At 36.8% G+C, this 27,654-nt stretch overlaps 3 protein-coding genes and 1 non-coding gene across 6 annotated transcripts; all 4 read left to right on the forward strand.

Annotated features, from left to right (window-relative positions):
- Positions 1–4,063: 4,063 nt before the first annotated feature.
- On the forward strand, positions 4,064–4,135 carry TRNAH-GUG. Its single transcript has one exon. It is a non-coding gene; the product is annotated as a tRNA-His (tRNA).
- Positions 4,136–4,332: 197 nt separating this feature from the next.
- LOC122056301 (ubiquitin-conjugating enzyme E2 34-like) lies at positions 4,333–11,548 on the forward strand. The gene is made up of 10 exons (XM_042618200.1): positions 4,333–4,502; positions 5,001–5,147; positions 6,348–6,402; positions 9,622–9,660; positions 9,876–9,939; positions 10,037–10,098; positions 10,181–10,220; positions 10,353–10,380; positions 10,794–10,885; positions 10,954–11,548. Exons 2-10 carry the CDS (start codon positions 5,091–5,093, stop codon positions 11,234–11,236), a joined length of 720 nt encoding a protein of 239 aa, XP_042474134.1. The 5' UTR covers positions 4,333–4,502; positions 5,001–5,090; the 3' UTR covers positions 11,237–11,548.
- Positions 11,549–15,177: 3,629 nt separating this feature from the next.
- On the forward strand, positions 15,178–19,162 carry LOC122056303 (ethylene-responsive transcription factor 1-like). 3 transcript variants are annotated; one of them, XM_042618203.1, is made up of 4 exons: positions 15,182–15,554; positions 18,000–18,673; positions 18,743–18,839; positions 18,943–19,162. In XM_042618203.1, the coding sequence occupies exons 1-3, from the start codon at positions 15,302–15,304 to the stop codon at positions 18,824–18,826; spliced, it is 1,011 nt and encodes a 336-aa protein (XP_042474137.1). In that variant the 5' UTR covers positions 15,182–15,301; the 3' UTR covers positions 18,827–18,839; positions 18,943–19,162. The 3 variants fall into 3 exon arrangements, with proteins under 3 accessions (XP_042474136.1, XP_042474137.1, XP_042474135.1); XM_042618202.1 differs by having other exon boundaries at positions 15,178–15,554; positions 18,003–18,839; XM_042618201.1 differs by having other exon boundaries at positions 18,000–18,839.
- A 1,766-nt stretch (positions 19,163–20,928) lies between these two features.
- Positions 20,929–27,628, forward strand: LOC122056304 (respiratory burst oxidase homolog protein E-like). Its single transcript, XM_042618204.1, has 14 exons — positions 20,929–21,733; positions 21,837–21,996; positions 22,101–22,149; positions 22,234–22,347; positions 22,434–22,895; positions 23,313–23,696; positions 25,382–25,477; positions 25,684–25,799; positions 25,891–26,061; positions 26,149–26,308; positions 26,418–26,606; positions 26,705–26,833; positions 26,990–27,068; positions 27,213–27,628. Exons 1-14 carry the CDS (start codon positions 21,058–21,060, stop codon positions 27,320–27,322), a joined length of 2,895 nt encoding a protein of 964 aa, XP_042474138.1. The 5' UTR covers positions 20,929–21,057; the 3' UTR covers positions 27,323–27,628.
- The last annotated feature ends 26 nt before the right edge of the window (positions 27,629–27,654 follow it).

The raw sequence follows: 27,654 nt of genomic DNA on the forward strand, positions 1-27,654 counted from the left end.
CTCGCTCGCCGACAGCTAGGCGGTAGGCGATGACATTAGTCTCCATTCTCCAACCTACAACCGAGTCTCTAACTTTAAGGCTCCAAGCTCCAACACCATTTCTCCATAAGGTTAGAACTTATATTTGCCGTGTTTTATTTTTTTTTTATTATTTGTTTTTTTTTTGAAATGTACAGAATATCATATTACCATTGTAGTTTAGTTTTCTATTAGATTGGTAGTTTTTCATTATTATTTGATTTTTTTTGTAAAATGTATAGAATTACATTTGTAGTTTAGTTTTCCATTAGTATTCTATTAGATTGGTAGTGGTAGTTTATTAAAGTTTTAATTCAATATATATTTTTCCATTACATTTGTAGTTTTCCATTACATAATTTATTTTTAGTTATTTATTTGTGTAGGATATGGAGAGATTTTTTAAACGAACTCGTAGTTCCAACTTTGGCTCCTCTAATGAGTCTAATGTTATTGAACAAGTTGAAAATCAATCCCGTGTAGAATTAAATTTGGATAATATTGTTAGTGATCCGAGATTACGAAAACCAATTGAAGAATTTAATATTGCTATTCAAGATCAAGCTTGAAGAGAGTATGCGCTCTGAGGGCCTTGTCAACCAAATGGTCATGTGTATCCAAAAATAACTTTTGGTAATCGAGAAAGAAGTTTTCAAGGAACTTGGTATAAAAAATATACATGGCTAGAGTATAGCATATCAAAAGATGTTGTATTTTGTTTTTGGTGTTATCTTTTCAAACCATTAAATAAAGAAAATATAGATAATGCCTTTATAAAAGATGGATACAACAATTGGAAAAGGGCATTAGAAAGATTCAATCATCATATGAGGATTGTGAATAGTTGTCACAATGAAGCTAGAATACAATTTGAGTCTTTTCAAGATCAAAGGCATAGTGTGGGGAATATTTTACAAGTACATAGTCGCGATATGGAAATTAATTATCACACTCATTTAATAGTAATGTTGGATGTGACATGCTTTCTATTGAAGCAAGGGTTACCTTTTCAAGGACACGATGAGTCAACTAGTTCTTCAAATAGAGGTAATTTTCTTGAGTTTCTTGAATGATATAGTCAATGAAATGAAGAGATTTCTAAAGTTTTAAAATAAAATGCTCCTGCAAACAATCAATTGACTTCCCTAAAAATTTAAAAGGATTTAACACGTGCTTGTGCTTCAGATATCACACTTGCTATAATCAATGATATTAGAGATAAATTCTTTTATTTGATGGTTGATGAGGCTCGGGACAGTTCAGTGAAGGAGCATATGAGAGTTTTTTTTTTTGAGGTATGTGAATAAAGAAGGATGTGTGATTGAACGATTTCTTGCAGTTGTGCATGTGCCTGACACTAATTCTCATTCTTTGAAAATGGCTATTGATGCTTTATTTGTGCAACATGATTTATCATTATCTAGATTGAGAGGCCAAGGATATAATGGAGCTTCAAATATGCATGGTGAGTTCAATGAATTGAAATATCTGATATTACAAGAAAATTCATTTGCAATATATGTTCACTATTTCTCACACCAGCTCCAATTAATTCTTGTTGTTGTTGCCCATGATAATTTTATTGTGAGTGAATTTTTTGGGTATGTCACCATGATTGTGAATATATCTAGAGCATCTTTATGAGGAGAGATTAACTTAGAAAGATTCAACATGATAAGATAATTGCTGAATTGGAAAGTGGGAGAAATTACTAGTGGAAAAGGAAAAAAAATCAAGAAACTAGTTTAGCAAGACCTGGAGATACTTGTTGGGGATCACACTACTTAACATTACTTCGTTTATGCTCTATGTGGTCTTCAGTGATAGAAGTGTTAGGAAATATACATTATGACGCCTCTTATTCTACGAATAAAGGTGTTGCCGCATGTTTAATTAAGAAGATGGAGAGTTATCAATTTATTTTTGTGTTACATTTGATGAAGTATATATTAGGAATTACAAATGAGTTATCACTTTCCTTACAACAAGGGGATCAAAATATTTTTCAAGCTATGTCCTTGGTTAGAAGTGTGAAATGTCAACTACAAGACTTCAGGGAAGATGGATGACAGATAATTTTTGAATAAATTAACACATTTTGTGAATTGAATATGATTCCAATACTTGATATGGAGGACAACATGCTAACTCATGGTCATGGTAGGCGTAGAGGGCAACTCATCATCAATTTTCATCATTATCGTGTGGAGATATTTTGATAGGCATTATTTCTAAAAATCTATTTTTTTTTTTGTTAAAGAGATTTCATTGATTATTAATGTTATCATGGTTGCAAATTTGAACGCTAGGTTGTTGATTTAATTATACAAGAGATGAATAATCGTTTTTCAGAAGTTAATATAGAATTGCTTGGTTGCATATCATGTCTTCATCCAAGAAATTTTTTCTCTCAATTTGATGTTCACAAATTCATCCATCTTGTTGATTTTTATCTCGAGGACTTCTGTGGTACTGATTATTTATTTTTGTAACAACAACTTATGAGTTACTTTTATAATCTGTGGGATGATCCTTACTTTTCTTCAATTGATGACTTGGGAATTCTTGCTCAGAAATTGGTTGAGACTGAAAAACATTTGGTGTTCTCATTGGTTTATCGTATGATATAGTTGGCATTAGTTTTACCAGTTGTAACTGTTTCGGTTGAACTGTGAAGACTGATTTATGCAATAGAATGGGAGATGAATGGATGAATGACAGTTTAGTTATATAATTGAAAAGAATATTTTTTTCTACAATTGAAAATGAGCAAATATTATAACATTTTCAACAAATGCAGTATTGTAGAATCCAATTGTCTTCTCTTGTACCGACTCGTCAGCCGTCGCAGACTTCTGTGCCAACCTGGAAATGAAGCTCACATATGGAAGAAAGGTAGACTAATCTTTCCTAAACTTCTAGTTTTTTTTTTCTTGCAAGTTAGATCAAATATTCTCAATGTTAATTTATTAGGTTATGGAGATTCGATCGAGTATTAAGTGGGACAAGGGAAAGACTCGAATTCTAGTCTCTTGGACTCTTGGTAAATTCTAACAATATCATTTCAATCACATATTGTAAGTATTAGTATTGCAGTTTGTTATATAGTTTAAATGAGAATCCTAAGTGTTCAACAAGATCAATTGGTTGTGATTAACCTAATAGGCTAATAGCTTTTGCATGGAGAGTGTTTCATGTTGTTAGTCATCAAGTGAGTTGCAAAATGAGATGTACAACTATTTCTTATTACTTCTGTATTGGCAGAAACATTCGCTATTAAAGTGTTCTTTGTTCATCATTGATTCCTCAAAATTCTGAACCTCTTTTTTTTTTTTTTTTTTTTTTTTGCTTTGTTCTACACTATCTGTCATGAGAATTTCATGCATATGATGATTTATGTGAGTGACGTTCATGTTTATTTGGCTGTAGTTTTTGTAGCAACGTATATTATGCAAGAGTTGGAGCCTTGGAGGGATCAACATACTGGAAATGAATAGACTAGAGCTTAACTTTTTTGTCAATTAGATTTCAGACTTCATGTGTATAATTTCTGTAGCATCATATATTATACAAGAGTCGATGTAAAACTTTAATTATTAATATTTTTATTTGGCCGCAACAAAAAAAATATCTGTGCAATTCAACCCTCCTGAATTTTTTTTTCTGATTTCACCCTTGTTTATGATCAAACACAAAAATAACATTGTTATCAAGACAAAACTAACATGTAGAGAGTAAATTTTTTAGTGATGGATAGAACATGAAAGACATTGTGCATGTAAAAACTATAATTAGTTAAATAAATATATGTGTTTCCAAGATTAATAATTTGCAAACTTAAATCATCATCTACTTGAGTTGTATCTGAGTCATAATATGACATTACATCTGCCGGAAGATAAAGACATGGTGCAGGAAGATAAAGACGAGACTTTACTGGACTCAAACTGAAGGGAACGATGAAGTCGGGCAACAAGCATGAGTGAGATCAGCAATCAATAATATTATTAATATAATTATGTGACTAGTTACCCAAATAAACATTGTGGCTGTAGTTTAGTGGTGAGAATTCTACGTTGTGGCCGTAGAGACCTGGGCTCGAATCCCAGCAGCCACATTTTTTTTTCATTTTTAGCACAGAGGAATCTTTACCATAAAAGATCATACTCGAGTTCCATATTTATTCACTTGCTCCACAAATTACCTTATTTAGTTATTGCAGTCGATATAGTTGATAATTTTAAAAATATATAAATTTAATTTATTAAAATAATATTTTATTACAATCCACTTGGATCATCGGTTCGGACAGTAGACCCATTGTCAATCTGTTCCCCATTCTACGCGGCCGGGATTCTCTCTCCCCATCGCTATCTCGATCCTTCTCGATCACATCGATATCGTAGTTGTCTCGTTGGATTGCAACGCAGCGGCTCACCGGGGCGACTATTATCGCACGAACTTTCTGCGGCGGATTCGCACAGGTCTTCGTCGATCTCAACGTTTCGCTGTTCCTTGTGATCTGAATTTGGGGTCTGGGATTTGCCTTATGGCGGTCGATTGGTTTCGATCCGTCTAGTTCATGATCGATCTGCTAATTAGGGTTCATAAATTTTTTGGTTTGACTCGTGGTTGCTCCTTTTCCCTTTCTGTTTTTTTAGCGGATTAGGGGTTCGATGTACGGGTTTGGCTACGTGTTTTCTGAAACATAAAGACGTAAATTTTGAATTCATATTTGAATTCTACATATGTTTTTAGCTTACTATGCTCGATTTGAATTTTCCTATCACTTGCCAAGTCTTTTTAGGCTTTTGAATTCATATTTGAAAAAAACCTTGAAGTTAGCCTTTTTTTTTTCTCTACGTTTTGTTTGATTATCTAATTAGTAATACTTGATATTTGTTTCAAGGTATTATCACATGTTATCAATTGACTATAGGTCTGCAATTGTATCTTCTAAACTAATACTGGCCATATTGCAGAAGCTGACATCAAATCGACCTAGCTTTACAATTGGGGATTGACGAGGGTTTGAAGACACTGGGTTTATCAACTTAGTTGGGTTATAGAAAATGACAGATAAGGCCTGTGTAAGACGCCTTCAGAAGGAATTTCAAGCTCTTTGTAGGGTATGCCAGTTTAAGTTTGATTTTGTTCATGAGCTGTTGGTTTATTGCTTCAGTTCTTCAGAAAATACTTACACTCAAAAGTCCAAACTTAAGCTTCACTTTTCACATCATTTATTCTTCTGTATCAACTACATGTTTCTATGATAATTGTCATGCACTTATGCTAGTGCACGTTACTTGCAGAGTTTCTTAATGCGGAACCATCTGAGAAATTTATTCAAGAATTTTCCATTTATCCCTTTGAATACATTAAGACTTGTGGACAATCATTAAGCTGCGACTTTGTAAAAAGCAATCTAAGAGAAGATAAAAGAAAATGAAAAGCATATGGAGGTCATTACACCTGACTGATTGTTCCATTTCATGCTTTGATGGAAGTGGTATAGAAGATGAAAATGAGTAGAAAAATTAATTCTTTGACTCTAGTTAAGTCACCAATTCCCTTCTTAACCATATGCTTTACGTTAGAACTAGACGAAACAAACTCAATTTCGTTCTCAAATAGGAGAAATCAGACCAACTGCCCCATTCCAGGGATCAATGATCCAGCTATTTGGCCGACTAGGATGATACACTTAACTTTCTGTTGCATCAAATGTCAGCTGAACAGCATGCTGCAGCAGGCATTACCCTGACTTTGTGCTATGTGGATAGAGGTAATTTCAGAATGTGCAGAAATTCAATTCATTTCTCCGACACCTTCTACTGTAAATCATTTAAATAGGTGCAAAATTGTCTCTCCTGGTCTATCAAAGTGGAATAAAGCAATGATGGGTCAATCATTTGCATCATTAGTTCCAACAGTGGCAGCTCCAGAATCTGTTACTGAATCAGCCATTTTCGTTGCGACTTTTCGAGTTCTGAGGGACTATTGTGGTTGAATCTACAAATTGCATTCAAGGTTAAACATAACTTACATATGAGTGAGAACAAAGTGCTCGTCTGTTCATTCTCAACTTTTCCTGTTTTCCTTTTGGACTTGGCTGGTGAGTATCTTACACAACTTCTCGTGCCACTGCTCAAGGTTAAACAGTATTAATTGTGATGATTCCTTTGGAAACTATAGGTCGAATGAATTTGATTGAAGAATGATTTTAGTTTTCTTCAATTTTTTCTGTCATTTTAGTTTTTTTTCCCCTTCAAAATTTACTTTGTGGGATTCATCTTTCTTGATATATATCTGATATTGTTAATTTTCAGGAACCACCTCCACAGATTGTTGCTCGACCTTCCCCCAGTGATATTTTAGATTGGCGTGAGTTGTTTTATCTATCCTATTTTGATTATGATGCAATTTGATAGTAGATTCTCTTTCTCATCTTTATTATTCTACTTTATGGTGCAATGATAATTATGGCATCTTTAAGAGTTTAAAAAGAGCTGTAGAACCAAATGTTATATTGATTTTTGCCTGTTATACTGATTGTCTAAAATTAGATCAGCACGCTGATCCTGACCTTGGCGGGTACTTGACAACTATGTGAATGATCTCAAGGTTTTCTCTAATAGTATTTTGCTCTTATGTGGATCTATGTTGCCCATTTTAATACCATAAATAATTTCTTTTCTACATTCTGTATATTAATAAATTGGCATTGGACAATTTTTCAGTTTGTTTGAAAGCTTTGGCATCTCTCATGTAATAATATTTAGATGCATAAAAGCGGCCACTAGAGATGTAGTTTTAGACATTGAGTACATTTATGAGTTTCAGCTGAAGATAGTTGAGGAATAAAAATTGACATCTTATTTGGTTCAGAATACTTATCTTTTTGGATTGAAGATATCTGGAGTGTATTTAGTATCAAAAGGTGGAATCCGCCACTCCAGCGGCCCCACACGGTTGGCCCTACGACCATCTGTGAGGAGGTAAATCAGAAAGTTGTAGTTGGCCAGTGCGGAGGAGGGCTTTTTTTCCTCGACTTTGCCGAGATTTGAACCCTTGCCCTATGGTAGCAACTCTGCTCCGCACTAGCCAACTCAACCTTGCCCCGGGGGCCTTGTGTATTTGATTTTATAATTGCTTGTCTAATCATGAAATGCAGTTTGACTATTCTTTAGCAGGCCTCGTGTAAGGAGGGAGTAGAAAGAGAAAATATACCACTGAACATGAGCTATGGTTCATACTCCCATGCTCCATTTTACACTATGATATGTTTGAAATGTTAGTATCACTAGGTTAAGAGGGAAAAAAAGCTACAAAAATTGATATAGGAAATACGAAGCAATATGACTATAGTAAAAGTTTTGATGTGTATATATTTTTCTTCTGATTTCGCAACATACGCAGTGTCACAACCCACATAGATGAGAGGATTCACTTATTAACTTGTTAGATCATAGCAGAAAAGTAGTAGTTGAACTAGATCATTTCATTATGGAAACCAAATCATCTGTCAGTGCATACTGACTAATAGAATACTGAAGAGATAAGTAGTAGGAAAATGAAACTAAAGGCAAACAAAGAAGCCTTTTAAGATCCAAACAAGTAAATCTCCACGAACTCCAGCCACAAAGTATGCCTTAAAGATGCGCCTATTGACTCAATCTGACAACCCTACCATTCGCCTCAGGCTGATCTAGATGGCAAGGTAAAAAGGGATGGCAAATGGGAAATAGATGGTAGGAATGTAGCAGCATGGTATGCATAATAAATAGGAAAGTAAATAAAAGATAGGTAGGTAAATAACAAGATGTCATATAGCAACTTAATGTGAATGTAACTTGCAAAGGTAGCCTAAACTTGAAATTATGAGGTTCTATGCTAATACTGATAGGTCATAATGTGCACACGACATGCTACAGTACTTTGGTTATCGCATATAGCTATGTGCCTTTAAGAAGCAAAGAACCTATGGGTTTCCCTCTAGCAATTTGACACAGCATAGTAGTACTTTGTGTCTGCTTAAGCTTGGATATGGCTGCCAATGCATAATAGTCCGCAAACTCATTGTTGATTGATCAAGTGCCATGTTGATAAAAGAATGTTGATGACTGTGCCAATTATCTAGCAAGAGGTCCAAAGGAATTAAATAGTCATAATCTCTATGCTTGAAGCACAACCCATATTCATTAATATGTCTCAGCTACTGTGCAACAATATTGGAATGTTTAAACAAGTAGCAAAAACTCAGCATAGATATAATAAACATGTTAGGCATCGTGGATTGACATGCATTGTTTGCTATCTGTACACAAGTATAGGCATGATGTAAAGCAAGTATCATTATTTATAAGCATCATATTATAATCATATCATAAGTCTATTTTGAGCCAACAAATAGAGAAGCAAGTCAAGCAGTCAAAAAGAAGATGAAATATGGTTCTTCCTCCAGCAACTTATGGTTTCACTGTGATCCTCTAAGTACTTCAAGCTACATAATCACATCCACTCCAATTCAAGCTTGCATCACAAATGCATTCACAAGCTTACCCAATATGGCAACAACAAAATGCCAATCACACAAATCCTCTTTCAAGAAACAAGAATTTCTTAATTGAAAGACGTGATGCAGAAATTAGTCTTAGCATTGTGGTTACGATTAGAGTAAAGGTAACTACAAGACTTTGCTGCCCTTTGTACAGTAGCACTGCAGGGTGAAAACACTTACATTACACCCATAAAACTCAATGGCTTTCCCTCATGAGCCCTCACCAAACAATGAAGTCAAACTAAATGGGCAACTAGGTAAATAAGATCCTTGCATATCTCATTCTCGGTAGTGCCCCACTGTTGTCTGAGGAATGCCCTGCTTTAGAGAAACAAAGATCCTACTGACACCCTATAATGTGCTATACTTTGGGAGAATGAGTCACCAATAAAGCCGTAATACCACAGTAATCAATTTGAGACAGGATAATTGATCCTTGCATCATTCAATTGGCAATAAACAATGCACAGCTTCATGTATTGTTCTCTTTTCTTTGACGAAAAGACCTTGAGCATCCATCCCATGGAGAATGGAGATAATGAACTCTGATGTAGACATTGAATGGATGTGGCAATTGATCCTTAAATCGAACTGCTTCAACAATATTATTGGCGTTGCTTCACGATAGGGTTTTTTTTTCATGATACTTGAGTCAGGAGTCTGCAGGAGACCATGTAACATTCAGACACCAGAAATATTTGTCTAGTTTTCCTAGTTGGTTTCGTGGCTTCAGCTATTTGTTTGCACAAGCATATTTGTGCTTTGCCCCTTAGTGGCGGTGCAGATGTATTCAGTGCAATAAGCCAAAGGAACTACAGAAAGTTTTGGTTCATTACAATCTTCTTGATACTTTACATCGATAGCTGTTACTTTCTTGTTGCATTGCTATTTAGAGGCTTTTGCTTTCCATTATTCTTAATTATCTGTTTTTGGAATGCATGTGAACCCTGGAATTATGGATGTTTAAGTCATCCTAAACTTTCTTTGATTATTCTTTGTCACCAATCATTATTTTAAATTAGTTGTATGTGGTTTTCTTTCAGATTTTGTGCTTGAAGGGAGCAAAGGCACACCATTTGAAGGTAAGTATCCTTTGTAAATATTGTCATATGTTGATTGTATAAAATAGCTATTTCTAGCTCCTTTACCTGGGTATTACTAGATTCGTTTCCTAGTATAGTTTCTTCATTCAACTAGGTATTTAATTGTCTTGGTTCTAAAATTGTCTGCTAATTCTTATTTGCATTCAAGTATTTGTTTATGCATCTAAGCTAAATCTCTTTCTTTTTTCATGGAGGTGGATATTACTATGGGAAACTGAAATTTCAACCTGATTATCCATTCAAGCCTCCTAGTATTAGGTATGCCGTATACAAATGTTTCAACTAGTCAACAAGTAGATAACCACGGTATGTTTATTTCCATTAAGTAAAGTTATACCAATTTCATTTTATACAGCCTGATAACACCCAATGGACGATTTTCTACTAACACGAAGATCTGTTTGTCAATGAGTGACTGTAAGTTCTCAAATGAGTGGATAGTTCATTAGTTTGCTGTGGTGATTAGATGAACATGATACATCGTTGTTTTTTTTTTCAGTCCATCCAGAGTCCTGGAATCCTATGTGGTCTGTATCAAGGTAAGATATGACCCATAGGTCGAAAAATTCCATGTTATTTATAGATTCTTAAACAAATTCTTATTTTTAATCACAAATTTCTGCTAGTTACACACCTTTTTCTGCTTTCTAATATGTTACCTATGATTGCAGCATACTGACCGGACTTCTTTCCTTCATGGTGAGTTGTTTGTATTGATTTACGCTCTAATTTTCTTTCCAATTTGAAAAAAAATTATTGTCCTGAGAGCAACAAAAAAAAGAAGAAAAGAATTCCACATTCCTTGCATAATGAGCTCGGATTGTAAATATGGATCTAAATTTCACAACAACCACTTTAAAAAGGGAATATGCTGATCAATATTTTCATGAAGATTCATAATTATGAAGTCCCTTTGTTAGGTTAAAAATCGATCAACTTTTACAATTACTTGGAAGTATTTGGCTGGTTCCCGATATATGCTAATTTTTCATGCATCATGCAAAGAAAAAAGCATTACTATACTGAAGATGTTCATCATCTGAAACTTCACTGATAGGTTTGCATCTTAAACATTTTTCATTTGTGTTTCTATATCAACTTTGTCGACGCAGATGGATGATCACCAAACCACTGGTAGCATCAAGACATCTGATTCTGAAAAGAGACAATTGGCGAAAGCTTCGCTTGCATACAATTGCGAGAGGTAAATGTTTTAAAATTCTCACAGTTTATCATATTACAATGCCTCTTATCATCTTTCATTTTGCACAGTAAGAAATGCACGAGTTTTAGGAAGCTATTTCCAGAGTATGTCGAGAAGTACCAGCAACAGCATGCTCTTACACAATCGATCTCGGAACCTCAGACAAAGGATGAAGGGAGTCCTCCTTTGACGGCCACCACAGTAGCACCTACAAAACTAGAAGACCAAGACAAGGAGGTTGCAGACCGAGAAGCGAGAAGAAGGCAATCAAAGCCAGTTCCATTTTGGCTACTACTCCTGTTGCTCTCCATCTTTGGCGCTGTGATGGCCTTGCCATTTCTCCAAATGTGATATTTGCGTTACAACCGACAAAGTCTGGCACTCGCAGAACCTTCCAACCTCGAGCTATGCACAATCTTTTGATCGTTCTCTCTACTTCATAAGAAAAAGTTAACAGGATGTGCATATCATTAAAATTTTGCACAGGCAGGCGTGCATCATCATCTGCAAGGATTTTTAGTTGGGTATTTGTGCTTATTCTCAACTGTTTTGATATCCAGCATGCACTCACCACACTATGATATCTGCCTAAATAGATTCGATGATCTTGTTGACTTTTTTGGTATGACTACATTAGTAATTATGTTTTGAGATCTAGTCAAATGCTGGTGATCCTTTATCATGTTAGCCTAGATCCTTGTTAGTTGATTGCCATGGTCCATCCGTGTTTTTCTTTTATATACTTTTATGAAGTCAGGGATTTTTGCAAAGATAAATTCCAGGAATATTTTTAAACACAAGTAAGAATTTCACAAGAAATTAAAAGATCATGAGAATTAGTTGGAATATTCAATTAAATTCATTTTCAGAATTTTTTTTTTTTGGGCTAATATGTATTGATGATTCATGCGTAAGGGTGAGCAAAAATTTGGAAAAATCGAATTAGCTGAACCGCGGTTAATTCGATTTTTGGTTTTTTTTTTAATTTGGTTCGGTTTTTGATTAATTCGGTTCGGTTTTGATTTTTAATTTTATAATTCGATTAAATCGAATAAATCAAATAAGAATATTATTTTAATTAATTTTTATTTTAAAATATAATTAATTAAATAAAAACTTTTTTTAAAAGATAAAATCAAATAGGGTTTTAAAATTCGGTCAATTCGGTCGAAAATCGAATTAATCGATATCTTATCGGTTTGATTTCATAGGGAAATTTGGTCGGTTCGGTTGGTTGAAAAGAAAATTCGGTTTTCGGTCTATTCGGTTCGGTCGGTTCAATTTTGACCGAATAGGGAAATTTGGTCGGTTCAGTTGGTTGAAAAGAAATTCGGTTTTCGGTCTATTCGGTTCGGTCGATTCAATTTTGACCGAATGCTCACCCCTATCCATACCGGCATTAGACTTTATCGCAACCTTATTTCAAGGGGTGGTTATTAGGCAAAGTCTGAACATTTAAATTATCAAAAAAATAAATATACTATGACTAAATGAAAACAAACATTCCAAATAATTAATTTTTTTCTCACAGAAAATTAATACATAATTTAGTTATTTTAAAAGTAGATGCAAAATTTAGATATTTAAATAGAAATACCTTTTAAAAAAATAAATAGTTCAGTAAATTACATTTAAAATAAATAAAAATGCTTTTTATTTGGGCTAGAGAGAAATGATCTCTATTTGAATTCAATTTTTACCATTAAATTACCTTTAAAATAAATAAAAATATCTTTTATTTGGGAAGACTTTTAGAATTAGATTCGTTATCTATAAATGTTAACTTGATTCCATTTAGGGAGAAAAGCTATATCGTATACTTTAAAGCAAACATATAATATCTATTTTTAAATAAAGTATTAATATCTTCAAAAATAGAATTAAAAAAAAAATATATACCTTAAAAAAAAATTCTTTGTGTGAATTACAAATAACCCTAATAATTTATTTATATTATCACCTTACCAATCTTTAGCATTTCTTTTTTCTTAAAAAAGGTATAATCTTTTAACTATACAAATCACAAATTGTCATTATTCCATAGTTATCATTGGTCAAATATTATTAATTATAATATTTTTGTTTTTGAAATTATTGTTATTATTGATTAACAACATGCGATGGACGTGGACACCATTAAAAGTCAATGACCTTGAAAGTTCACTTTGACCCGTAAGAATCCTTTTTCAACTCCCCAATAAATTTTTCTTACTATTGAAGACTAAAATACTTAATCAGACTCTACTATGACTCATCAACCTTTCACAATTCTAATTCACTACTCATTCTTTGGTTAATCACATTCGGAACAAGTATACACATTTAGAACCAACCACTAAAATATATAAAATATTTATTTCTATTGAAATTTGAACTATAATTCTCTTATTTATTCTCCTAAAGATTTTACTACTGCACTTAGAAATGGATCTTGAAATTAAAGATAGATATTTGATCCGCGTGTTATAAGTAGACCTAAAAATGATGTATCAATCAAAGTCAATAAGATGATGATTAAAATAAGGATGAGGTGACAGTCAGAGTCATAATCGATGCATCTAAATCAATTATTCTCACTAAGACTTAACTCCTCACTTAGTGCTATGACACTCAGAATAAAGTCAGTCATCTGAGCAGCCGGTCGAACTTAAGGAGCTCAATTTCTCATTCTTTGAGTACAAGTCTCTCTGTATACGGTCGAACAACCCTAATAACTGGTCAGACTGAGAGAACTTATTGCTCCACTTGATGCTAAGATATACAAAATAAACCTGAACAACCCTAATGTTGGTCAGGCAAACGAATCTTAGTTTTCCATCCTTCAGAAATATTCTCTCAGCACATAGCAAAGGCAATATCTCCCAACCTACAGTCGGCCAGGATTTGATCCAATTGGACTTCTAAATCCCAGTATAATAGTTCAAGGGCAAGTCTTGTTACATATGGCTGCTCGGTCTAAAATGTCGGACGTACCTAAGGCTAAGTTCCTCACTTCCTAACAAAGGCACTCTCAGTATATAACAGGTAGGACGCATGATTGTTTAAATTTAAAGGACATCTCATTTTTCACTATTATAATACAACTTAGTATATAACCTGGTTGGTCTAATGGATGGTCAGATTGGAGGTACTCATTTCCCCATTCTTATTAGTCTCCTATTACATATAGCCGGTCGGATATGGGTCTGGTTGGATTACCTCCAGGGGACAACATTATTAAGGAATCCTAACAACTCGTTAGAGAATAACAACTATTCGCCCGGAAATATCCTAATATCTAACATAAACATGCAACGAAACTTTCTTATGAGAGTGACTATTCAACTTTTATCATTATTGTGGAGGTTACAAAAGACTGTTCATACATGTGTAACGAAAACTTCCTCGGAGGAAGACTTTACACCTTCTATTACCCGACATCTTCTGACACCAAATATGCCTTGTCGCCTCATTATTGCGGAAATTACGAGAGGTGATATCAAAAGGAAGGATCCCTTCGTTGGTGAGGTATGTTATATACGTGATACTTTATGCTTTATGCTTTTAGTACACAACATTACACACTTGCATTTAAATGTTTATCTTCTCCATTTTTTGCTCGGTCACCTTACTAACTTGAACATTTTGAGGGTCAACGCCAGTGACTCGCTCCTTGATTTTCATCATAACATTCTGTTTGCTCTTTCGAGTGTGCATAGAAAGGAGTCGAAAGGAGTGCCAAGCGTCATCGTTTCTCCCTAGCATAGTCGTCTCCCGGTCAACAACAAACCCACATGCCCAACGCTCCATCTCCATCACTTTCAGATAGGATCAATTCTCTTATTTATTCTCTTAAATATTTTACCATCTAGAAATGGATCTTGAAATTAGAGATAAATTGGATTTTGAATACGAAAGGGGTGAATTTTAATAGGCTAAATGTAGGTGATTGTAATTTTTTTAATTGTATTACTAAAGAAGTACAATCCAACATCTTAAACATGATTTAGCTAGAGTTTAGGACAATTATTATATGAATCTGTCCCTCATTGCACCACACTCGTGGAGACTAATTCATTTCTTCGTCTCGACAATATTGGCTAGTCACTTCAATAACAATGATATCTTATCACTATTCTTCTATCACCATTTGATAAAATTCTCTAAAATTAGGATGTTTTTTGTTTTATTATATTTTGCGAGAGAAGAGAAAATAAATATGAGGTGTTAATTGAAAAATGTTTTTTCACCAATATTTTGGGAATTATTTTTAAAAAGTTAATTAGTCTCACCTACCATTCGATGCACTGAACATAAGTGCCCACCTTCCTTTCATTGTTTGTCTAAGCATTTCAAAGCCTCTTTCGAAACCGAAAAAAAAAGGGAGAGATCTTTTTGCGCTGTCGAAGAAGGAAAAACGAGGGTTGGTGATCGAAGATGTGCGGAGGGGCGATCATCACCGACTTAATTCCGGCGGGTAAGCCCGACTGGCGGCTGACTTCCGACTACCTGTGGCCGGATCTGAAGGAGTGCGGAGCTAGCAAGGCGGGGAGGAAGAAGAAGAAGAACGGCGGGCGGCGCCTGCCTATGGAGGATGACTTCGAGGCGGACTTCGAGGAGTTCGAGGAGGAGCTGATGGACTCTGACGTGGAGGTACTCAACCACAGGCCACTTGCTTTCGGATCCAAAGGTATTGTTCTGTGGAGAAAAGGGCGAAATTTTTAATTAATGCTAGGGTTTGATTTCTTGTAGTATTTCTTTCCTCGAGAAGGATTTTTTTCCTTTTCCTTTGTTCTTGTGTTATTAGGAACTGAAATATTAAATAATAGTCAGTTTTTCTTGCCAAGATGAGATTATTTATTTATTTATTTTGCACTCTTTCTTATTTCTCTAGTGCCTATGGTTGCTTCGGGGTTGAGTATCATTTTGGACAGCAAATATTTTCGGATTTGCTCCCAGTATTCTTATCTTCCCGTTCGTGTTTGGTGAAAGCACACTTTTCAATTGTTCCTTTTCTGCAGGGAAGATTGCGGGGTTTACTTTACTTGGGGGTTGTAACAAAAGAATTTGAGCTTGGGTAATTTCTTTCTGTTTGTATTAACACTTCTAGAGTGATTATTTTTCCGTTTATAATTTTTGTGGCTAAAAAGGGAAAATACTTCCATATATTAGGAGATGTTTTGGAGAATGGAAATTGTTTATCCTTTGAAGTTTTCCTTCTCATACGTATTTCTTATGTTCTTCTAACGCGGTTATTCTTCCTATTCACAAAGTTGCTTCTTAGGAATGTTTTTGCTCTTCATCCTTGGTAATGAATTTTTTTTATAGGTGATCATTGTCTTTTTTGATAATGTCTTCACGCAGATTTTAAGGTGCTTTTAGTGCCTTGCACTCTATCGTTCAATTGCGTGCACTGAATCAATACTAAAGAAGTTGATTCTTTTGCCTATTTATCAAAACATTTACATTATGTACACCATGCTATTGTAACAGTTTGGGAAAAAATTGTTGTATTTTGAAACCTTGAAATAGTATAATATTTGTACACAATCATCATCCTCAAATTAGAGGAGGTAAGTCCTGGTATTCACAAAATAAGATCAATATATATGTATATATATATAAAAGATGTAGACACAAAATAATATTTAGATGCAATGTTGGCATGAAATATGCTGTGCATTCTTCGGCCGAGGAACTCAGAGGACCATGCCCTTGACCTGGATGATGTAGTTGTGTAGCAGTGTCAGGAATTTGTGGATGAAGTTCTAGGCAGATGTAGCAAAGAAGCAAGGAGTGATGGAGTGGTCCAGTCACAGGTTAACTTGCGATGGACAAGGAAGAGTTGGGGAAAAAATTATTGTATTTTAAATCTTTGAAATCATTCAATACTTATACACGGTAGTCATCCTCAAGTAAGTATGTGAATCACACCATGCATTGTAGCCACGAAGCAAGAATGATATCAACAAATACAAGGGCATAGGCAAAATGCAAAAGTAACTTCAAGGCAGATGGTGAAATAATAAGAGGCTAATCCAGATGAAATCAAAGAAAATCAAGTAGGAGGATCAGAGTGAACTAAGAATAATCATTATCTTTAATAGATTGTTTTCTTTTTAGTAAAAAAAGATTAATGATTGTCAGGACTTGCATAAATGAATTACTGGTATATTAAGCCTGTGGACAATCAAGTCCACCTTTCTTGGTTTGGAAACATGATTAAATTGCATCCTATTACAGCAAGAATGATACACAGAATGTTTTTTTTTTCATGAGTTTGATGAAGTAGAATTAAACATATGTATTATGCTTCAATTAATAATTCAGCCAGATGTTTGTGCAGATTCATTTGATGCAAAATATGTTGCTCTTGACCTGTATTCATTCAGTTACTTTTCAATTCCAGATAAAAAATGGTTAAAATTATTATGATAATGATGTTGCTTTAATGTAAAGTTAAAGCTAGTATTTTGAGGCTGTTTATTTAGGCGGATATAGTCTCTTTATTGGACACTAACTTCTTAAGAGTGCATGGTGTGGGACAAGAATACGAAGATGTATGCATGATGAGAAAAGAATAAAATTAATACTCTTATCTTTCAACATTTAGGCATATCTCCAGTATGCAATAAAAGAGATAAATTAAGATGATATGTACATGTTCAAAGAAATTTTATAATCAGATAAGTTGAGATTAGGATTGAAAATTGGACAGGTAGAATAAGACCAGATGAACTGATGCTTAAGAAAAAGATGATATATTATCATTATAGCCTTAAATGGTGTTCAATGGCTGAATATGATGTGTATAGACTACTAAAAATAGATGTGATTTGTATTTGTTTTATTATTATTGCCTCTCTTGGACAAATATAGATGTTGAAATGATTATAGAAGATATTAGTATATTCTCTAGAAATGAAAGTGTCACATGCTTGTTCTTTTTTTTCCCCATTTTTCTTTTCTGAAGCAGGAACATCTGCTTTGAAATCTGGTTCCTAGTGAGGTCTTCTTTTGTAGGCTTGATTCTTTTGATTTTGTTTGTCTATTGTGGTTTTCATTAATTTCTGCAAAATCATAATGTCACGCTGCAAATGATCTAAATTTGTTTTTTCTATTCTACTAAGCGCAGCAGATTCACCAAATGCACTGAAACCAGTTGAATTCAGTGGACCTGCAGCTAAGTGTGCTAAAAGGAAGAGAAAGACCCAATACAGGGGAATCCGACAACGCCCGTGGGGGAAATGGGCAGCTGAAATTAGAGATCCTCGTAAGGGGGTTCGTGTTTGGCTCGGGACTTTCAACACTGCTGAAGAAGCTGCAAGAGCCTATGATGCTGAAGCCCGTCGTATTCGGGGCAAGAAAGCTAAAGTGAATTTCTCTGATGAGATTCTACCAGCTGTTCATAATCATCCTCTGAAACTAAATACAGCAAAAGTGCTCAGATCACACCAACCTGAGAAGTTCAGCTTCAATAATCTTACCAATTTCCTGATTGAACCAGAGCAGGATTTCTCATCTTTCGACTTCCTTGAAGAGAAAGTACACATTAAGCAATCTGTCAACATGAATTCCTTCACCAAGATGAAACAATCTATGCCAACTGAGGCACATGAAATTAATTTACAATCTGATCAAGGAAGCAACTCTTTTGATGGTTCTGACTATAGCAGTGTTACTGAGGGTAAAACTCCTGAGATCACAACATTTCTTACTCCAATCATGACTGAAACAATGCCTTCTGATGACTCTGTCAAAACCTGTGAAGAACTGCCTGTTTTTGAGAATCCCATCAAGACTGTGCAGGTACCTTATCTGGAGAATGGTAACTCAGATGACTCTTTTGAGAATCTTCTAAGTAGTGATGTGATTCAGAATATGTATGATGTTGATCTCTGGAGCTTCGAAGACCTTCTGTCAATGTCTGAGAATGGTGCCGAGGGACCTTATACTATGTAAATAAGAAGCAATTGTAAGTGTTCTACTGCCATTTGAATGCCTAAGCCATTTTCTTTGTCTAAGGTTTTTGACATCATGAAAGAGTGATACCTTCCATTTTCCCTTTTTTGCTTCAGGAATCAGTGCTGAAGGAGAATAGGAGAACCAGGTGTGTCTCCTAGATTAACTGATCAAAGATTTGGAGTATCCTATTATCTTAGGCACTTGATGTATTTCATATGTTGCTACCATGCTACTGTTGATTATCAAGTACTTCTAAGGAGATATTGTTACTACTCAAACATGCTTGCATGTCATGACTCTTGCAGTTAATCTCAGTTCTTGTTGTTACTGTTATGCTTGGTTGGATATCTTCTTGTGCTTGAGATGTCATAACTGAGCATTTATCAGATCAATGTCTAGTCTTAATAAAATGTTTGCCGTATTCATTTTGCTTCCATGGTCTGCATAGGAAGCTGATGAAATTTTTTAATCCATCAACGTCCATTTTTAATTGTAGTTGATGATAGATAATGACTTGCAGTCATCGTCGTTGCCTCAATGGTAGCCATAAGATGTTGTGCTTGTTGCTCCATTTTTGCAGCAGCACTCGATACTTTGCCCGTTTTAGTGATTGTGCTAACTATCAGACTTGTGCTTTTGAAGTTGATATATTACCTTTCATTGCTTCAACAACTACCAACAACTTTAGCATGATTCGATTCATTGGAATTAGCCACCTAACTGCTAACTCTTTTCCCCCTTATCTTTTGTTTTTGACATTTCTATAAAATTTTATAGAAGCTCTAAAGATTTTGATTTTAAAGAATGTATTGCACGAACTATACATATATTAAAAGAAAGATCTGTTCACTAATATTAGAATTCTCCACAAAGTTGAAGTTAATTATAAAAGAGGTAAACATTATTAGTAGACAAGAGTTTGATTAAACATACAACAAATACAAAAAAGATCAAAGAAACATAAGATAAATCATGGATTCAATATGATCATGATATACCATTTAATTACTACAATTATGAATTATAATCACTTTATTGTTGTTATTTTCCAAGATGGCTTCGTTCGAACTAATAATGGTGACTAAGAGGACTCTATTTTTCTCCAGATCATTTTCATTTTATGGTGTTTATATAGGAAAAAATTTGGTGATTTTATCATATTAGATATTTACTTATATAATAATGTAAAATGATTCTTTGGGTCTAATTTGGTGCTAGCATTGTCAAATGCATTTATTTGTCGGTAAAAGGTGAAGTCGTTATCTTCTCCGTTGACAAACTATTGAGTACCAATTTAACTACACTCGCAATGGCTTCAAATACATCTATCGATAGGATTCAAACTGAACTATACGTCGAAGGCACAGGATGACAATTCCACGACGCGCCCTCTATAATTGTGGAATAACTCATGAAATGTACAAGTCCTTGAATATCAATCAAATCAAGCGATCAATTGAAGTTTCATAAGTCGTTGAAAGAGTGGATCGAATGAATCTAATAGTCCAATCAAAATCTTTAAAGATAGCTATAGACCAACCAAGTTTAATCGATCCCTACCAAGACAATCTATTTCTTCTACTTAGTCTCCACTTAGGTGACTCATGTGGTTAGTATTGTTGGAGTTAGGTAGGATGCATTATTATTATTATTATTATTATTATTATTATTATTACAACGTGAAAAATGATATTTTCCGATTTTTATGATTAATCAAATTATTACAAAAAAAAAACATTTCATAAAATGAATTGAAAGAAAAGGAGATAATTAAATATAAAGATGTAAATTAGTTGGTGGCGCGTAAGATACCGGTCGCCCATCCCTTTCTACATTTCAAATCACAGCTGACTAAGCTGGACCCGTGTAACGATGTACCGGAACTACCCTTGCTCATGTCTGAATTAACGAATTTACCTTAACAGATCACGCTATAGTGTGCTACCACGACGCGGGGGTATTTTCGTCCTTTTCCCACTCGATCAGTCGGCACTCGTCGTAGCACATCAGTGCCGTCAAATTAAGAATTGACAGCCGATGATCGACTGGAACACTGGTAATTTTGTTTTTGTTTTGGTTATTTATTTAGAAAAAACTGGTTTCGACTAGAGTCATGGCGGAGGTAGAGGACGAGAAGAAGCGGAGGCTTTGAAGATTGATTGATTGAGAAGAAGGTGTAGGAATAAAGGACGATCGAGGAAGGGAGGGAGAGTGGGCGAGCCGGGGAGATGGGGAGGACGTCGTCGTTGGGCGGCGGAAGTAACCGGAAGTCCAGGCACCGGCGGATTGCCGACATCCTCGCTGAGGATGACGAATCCAGCGACGAATCCGTCGTGCAGGGATATGGAGGCAGCCGTTACGGTGGCGGAGGGGGAATGCTGCCGGTTTTTCTCAACGACCAGAGCGATCTGGTGGAGGTGATGCTGGAGCTCGATGAGGAGTCGATGGTGGTGCGGAGCGTCACTCCGACGTCGGCGGCCGCCGCGGCAGCAGCAGCCGTGGCTGCGCCGGTCCCGTCTCGGGAATCGTCTGCGAGCTTGAGCCGGAGCTCCTCGACGGCGTCGCGGATCCGGCGCAAGTTTTCGTGGCTGCTGTCGCCGACGCGCCGACGGACCCTGGGCGAGATGCTGGAGGAGGAGGAGGCGGCGTCGGCATCGGGTTCGGGTCCTCTGCCGCCGCCCGTCGCCGCCATGTCGTCGCGCGACGCGAGGCGGATCCGGGCGCGCCTGGAGCGGACGCGATCAGGCTCGCAGCGGGCGCTTAAGGGGCTCCGATTCATCAGCCGAACGACTAAGGGAGCCGCAGCGGGGGATGCCGGTGAGCTCTGGCGACGGGTGGAGGCCCGCTTCGACACTCTCGCCAAGGATGGCTTGCTCTCCCGTGAGGACTTCGGCGAATGCATTGGTCCCTTTCTATCTCCCTCACGCTTTTCGTATTTCAAGTCGGAATCGGGTTATTTATCTTGCCACCGGCGAGGCTTCAATTTTCCGATTCCATCTGTTCACAGGAATGGTGGATTCGAAGGATTTCGCGGTGGGCATCTTCGACGCCCTGGCGAGGCGGCGGCGACAGAACTTGGAGCGGATCACTAAAGAAGAACTCTACGATTTCTGGCTCCAAATTTCCGATCAAAGTTTCGACGCTCGCCTCCAAATCTTCTTCGACATGTGTGTATCCTGTATTGATATTACTTTTCTCTTCTTTAATTTGTTCTGCTTGTGATTGCTGGTGAACTTTGGTCGTCTTCTTTAATTTGTTCTGTTTGTGATAGGGTCGATACCAATGTGGATGGGAGGATAACGAGACAGGAGGTACAAGAGGTGAGTAGCTTTCTTCAATTATCAGTGTTCCAATGTGATTTTAAAGAAAACAAAAACAAATCCTATATTTGTGTTCCACTGCAGCTGATAGTTCTGAGCGCTTCAGCTAACAAGCTCGCGAAGCTCAAAGAGCAGGCAGAGGAGTACGCGGCGCTCATCATGGAAGAACTGGATCCTGAAAACCTTGGTTACATCGAGGTGAAAACCACACACCATAATTTATTCTTCTAGCCACACACCATCGATTGGAAGTCGAACGCTCTCTTAGTTACCGTTGACTGCAGCTATGGCAGCTGGAGGCTCTGCTGCTGCAACGGGACACCTACATGAACTACAGCCGGCCGCTGAGCTCCGCAAGCGCAGCAGCATGGAGCCAGAACATCACCGCCGGCGGCGGAAGTGGGCCGAAACAGCAGCATCAGCGGCGGCGGCCCCGATTCAGCATCCGCCGGACAGCGGAGCGGCTGCGGATGGCGGCAAGGGAGAATTGGCAGCGGGCGTGGGTGGTGGCGCTGTGGATGATCACCATGGCGGCCCTGTTCTCCTGGAAGTTCGTGCAGTACCGGAACCGGGCGGCGTTTAGGGTGATGGGTTACTGCCTCCCCGTCGCCAAGGGTGCCGCCGAGACGCTCAAGCTCAACATGGCCCTCGTCCTTCTTCCTGTCTGCCGGAACACCCTGACCTGGCTCCGCTCAACCCGCGCTCGTCTCTTCGTCCCCTTCGACGACAACATCACCTTCCACAAGGTAGGCAAATCCCACGGTAAACGTTTTCGATTCCTCAATAGCTCTCTTCAATTAACTTTTGCCCTCTTTCTCTTCATCTCCGCTTGTTACCATACCACGTTTTGAGCTGTCAGAATATCGCAATGCTTTTCCACCTTTTAGCGTTTTAATTTTACCTATAAGCCCCCGCTGCATCACGCACCCATCTCTCTCGGTGACCGGCATTTGATTGTGCCTAAAAAAACGGCGGCGCCATTGCCTCCTGCACAAGGGACCATCGCACGCAACGTGTCGGTTCCCGCTCGTTGTAGCTGTACTTTGGCACCCATCATGACCACCCTCACTGAAGTTCTTCTGTTCCCGCCCTCAGCAATTGTACCAATTGATTTCTTGTTATTACAGTATTGCGCCTCACAGGAAGAATTTTCATATTTGCAGACGATTGCGACGGCAATTGTGTTCGGGATTTTGCTGCACGCGGGGAATCACTTGGCGTGCGACTTCCCACGGCTGGCAAACTCGTCGCCGGCACACTACCAGGCGGTGGAGAGGTTCTTCGGATCTGAGAGGCCGACGTACGGGAGCTTGGTGGTGGGGGTGGAGGGGTTGACGGGGATCGCAATGGTGGTGCTGATGTGCGTCTCGTTCACCCTTGCGACGCATCGTTTCAGGAAAAACGGCGTCCATCTCCCCTTCCCTCTCAATCGCCTCACCGGCTTCAACGCCTTCTGGTACTCCCACCACCTCCTCGCCGTTGTCTACCTCCTCCTCCTCCTCCACGGCTACTTCGTCTACCTCATCCACGAGTGGTACCAGCGAACGGTATGTATTATTTGTTAGCATCGCTTGTTTTTTTACCTTGCAATCCGTAACCAAATTGGAAAGTTGAACTTCAGGGAACTCCTTAGATCGGTTTAAGTGAACAGGATACTTAAGAAATGCAGTTAATGATATGAAATATACACTTGATTTTCTCCACGTTCAAACTTTGCACACTCTTCTTCTTTTCTTCAGATTCCTACTTTCTCCACATGCATGACCATCAAACTGCTTATTTCTATTGTCAAATTGACAGTTCACCGTAGAGTATATATCTTGTACAAGAGTTTGAAATTATATATTTTGTTGGTATTGGACTCAGCAAAGGCTTGGGATTTGCGCAACACCTCACATGAAAGGATATAATTGTTGTTTTCCTTATTAAATTCCAAAGTTAGGTACCAATTGCACCTTGCAATTATTGAAATGAGGACCTTATGAGAGATGCCTGTATCATCACATATCTTAATATTTAAGAAACTCTCGCTATCTGATTAGAGAGCATGTTGTAATCATACTTGTCAGTGTAAACATGACTAAGATGGGTTGTTGTAAACTGACTAAATTGTGGCAGCATTTTAACAAAACTAAAATTCTGGTCTGCATTTTGTTAGAAAAAGGAGGAAAAATCAGGGTAGGGAATATTTTCAAGATAACAAACTCATGGGGCAAATGAGCTTTTCCTTCTTAATTTGACGTACCTGCCTAGCATTAAGGATAGTATGATGGAATAGCAGTTCACCTTCTACTTGTTAATATAATACTAGTTTGCCACCGTATGTCTATTGCATAATCTCTTTTTTTTTGTTCCTGTTTGAAAAATCCCTATTATCTAATCTATCTATTTGGAATCTGTCAAACCTTAATTTAATCACCTCTCTATTATATTAATTCTCTGAGCATCATCTTTATTGCATACGCATAATTATCTGTTTGCATTTCACAACAGACCCACGTGGTGACCTATTAATGTGAGCTTAACTACTCAAATAACCTCCATTGTGTTGTGGATTTTTAACATATTAGTTGAAACTATCCCTTCTTTTTTTTAGGCACTAGTCAGTCCAAATTTCTTGTTTTTTCTAGTTCTTGAATCTGTATGGAGTCTGGTCCATTTTTAGGTTGATTATTCAGGCAGGTCATAATCCTTTGTAAATTTATTTTCTATGAAATTGGACTTTGACTTATCAACATGCTCAATCATGGAGCATTTTGGAATCTACATTTTGCCACAATTTCTCATTTGGCTGTTTGCAATTGGGGGGGTGGGGGGGTCAACTAGAGGTTGGTCCGCCACATGGGATTTGTCTATTTTCTTTTCTCCTTTGGACATCATGTACCAAAGAAGACCCTACCACGATGTCAAGGCTGGCAATTACTGCACTCTTACTTTATTTGTAAAATTAGTTTTAACTACTCCTGTCGAACTATTTGGACTATAGTGATGTTTACAAACTGTTCCTTGAAAAAATGTTTGGTACATCTCCCCTTAAAAACATTGCCTCAACTAAAAAGGTTGACCATTTTCTCATATCAGGTATACATGTTCAGTTACTGTCATTTACCCTCAATGAACCATTGTAGCCTTCCTCAGGGTAGATTTCCCACATCAAGTATACATGGCTATTGTACTTCTAAAAGGACTTTAAACTAATTAATTTGGCTAATTGATTTAGTGATTTAAACAGACGTGGATGTACATTTGTGTTCCATTGCTTCTCTACGCGGGGGAACGAAATCTAAGAGCCTTCCGCTCCAAAGCTTACTATGTCAAGATCTTAAAGGTAAATGTTTCCTCCATCACTGGACACATTAGCTTCTTGTGTACTTTTTCTCTAATGATGGCATAATATATGCTTATATTGTCCTTCAAACTTACCAAACTTTTACTTTTCATCAAGAACATTGAACTATTTCAATAAATTTCATATGAGGCTTAATGTGATGAAGTAATATCACATTATTAGTTATAACCAATTCCTCTATGTAGGTCTCAATGCTACCTGGTAACGTGTTGACTGTGACAATGTCCAAGCCTAATGGATTTCGGTATCGAAGTGGACAGTACATATTTCTGCAGTGCCCTACCATTTCCCCATTTGAATGGTTGGAATTCAAACTCATTCTCCATAGCCAATTATTGAAGTTTGTTTTGTAAAAAATTCTGATGATTGTAAAAAAAAAATCATGCTAACAGGCATCCTTTCTCTATTACATCGGCACCCGGTGATGATTACCTCAGTGTCCACATTCGAACCAATGGTGACTGGACCCAGGAGCTCAAACGCATATTTATAGAGAATTACTTCACACCACACTCAGTAGGAAAAGCTACATTTGATGGATTAGGTTCTCTAGGACAGAAGAGGTGATCAAGCTTACAAAGTTACAGTAAAAGGCATCTCTAAAGCTACTCAGAAGGTGAAAGAACTAACTTTAATTCAACTGTTGGCAGGTTGCCACGGCTGTTCGTCGACGGCCCTTATGGTGCCCCAGCACAAGACTTCAGAAATTATGATGTTCTACTTTTGGTTGGACTTGGCATAGGAGCTACACCTTTTATCAGCATTCTCAGGGACCTACTCAACAACATAAAGTTGGCTGATGAACTAATGGTAAAGTTTTGTCTACATGATTTATTGAATCAATTTATGTTTTTTTTGGTTTTATTGAACATTCTGTTACCTGGAATTTTATCTTTTTGTTCTGCTGGAAAATTTTTAGGATCTTGCAATGGAAACTAGCAGGTCTGAAATTAGCAGTGCTAGCTACAGCCTTTCCACATCCAGTAGCATCAACAAGAAGAGATCCCACAGAACTAGTAGTGCTCATTTCTACTGGGTTACTAGAGAGGCAGGATCCTTTGAATGGTTTAAGGGAGTGATGAATGATGTTGCTGACATGGACAAAAAGGTTCGTTTGTTTTTGAAAAGTTACATAATTAAGTAATTAAGGTGGGAAGAAATGAAGAAATTTTAAAAAATAAGTAAACCTCCTTTTATTCGGGACAGGGTATTATAGAGATGCACAATTACTTGACGAGCGTTTACGAAGAGCGAGATGCCAGGACTACTCTCCTCTCAATGGTACAGGCTCTGAATCATGCAAAGCATGGAGTTGATATTGTCTCAGGCATCCGAGTAAGTACTAATTAGAGAAACTTGATCATGTTGCATATTGTGTTAACCTCAAGTGTTAAAGATTCTTTTTTTTCTCATATAGGTATTATTATTTTTATATTATCACTGAAATGCTTTAGAATGTTGCATTAATGGTTGATGTTATTAATCTCTCAGGTGAGAACTCACTTTGCGAGGCCAAATTGGAAAGAAGTCTTCACTAAGTTAGCTTCCAAGCATCCTGGTGCCACCGTTGGTAATTACTTCACATATAAAACCATTCCCTGTTCAAAGACCTCAAGATCATGAATTTAGTTTCCTAATTTCAGAACTTTATACCTTGTTAAGGCTAGGCATGTTTTTAAATCAATGTTGTTAATAATTCAACTGTTTGACACAGGTGTATTCTACTGTGGAGCACCAACCCTAGCAAAAGAACTGAGGAATTTGTCACTTGAGATGAGCCACAAAACCTCAACACGCTTCCACTTCCACAAAGAATACTTCTAATTGTGGATACAAGATATAGATTCTAATATAAAATTGATAGGAGCTAATACTTATTATTATATTTATTAATGTATATAACCTGCATAATTCACAGAAGCAAAATAATCACAGAGCACAAGTTCTGGTAGACGAGATAGAATTCAAGCACAGTACATGAATTTATTAGTGAGTAGAAACAATACAATTTGTCCTTTGATGACCTTTTGTTTTCCCCATATTGTGTTTGAGATCTCAAACTTATTCAGAAGCAGCAGATTCTACAATTGGGTATATGAACTTTTTGGTACTAAACAAGACTTTTTAGCATGCTATAGTTTCATTATTTCTTGAAA

This window comes from Zingiber officinale, chromosome 3B (assembly GCF_018446385.1).
Source record: "Zingiber officinale cultivar Zhangliang chromosome 3B, Zo_v1.1, whole genome shotgun sequence".
In the NCBI taxonomy this organism is placed as follows: Eukaryota; Viridiplantae; Streptophyta; class Magnoliopsida; order Zingiberales; family Zingiberaceae; genus Zingiber; species Zingiber officinale.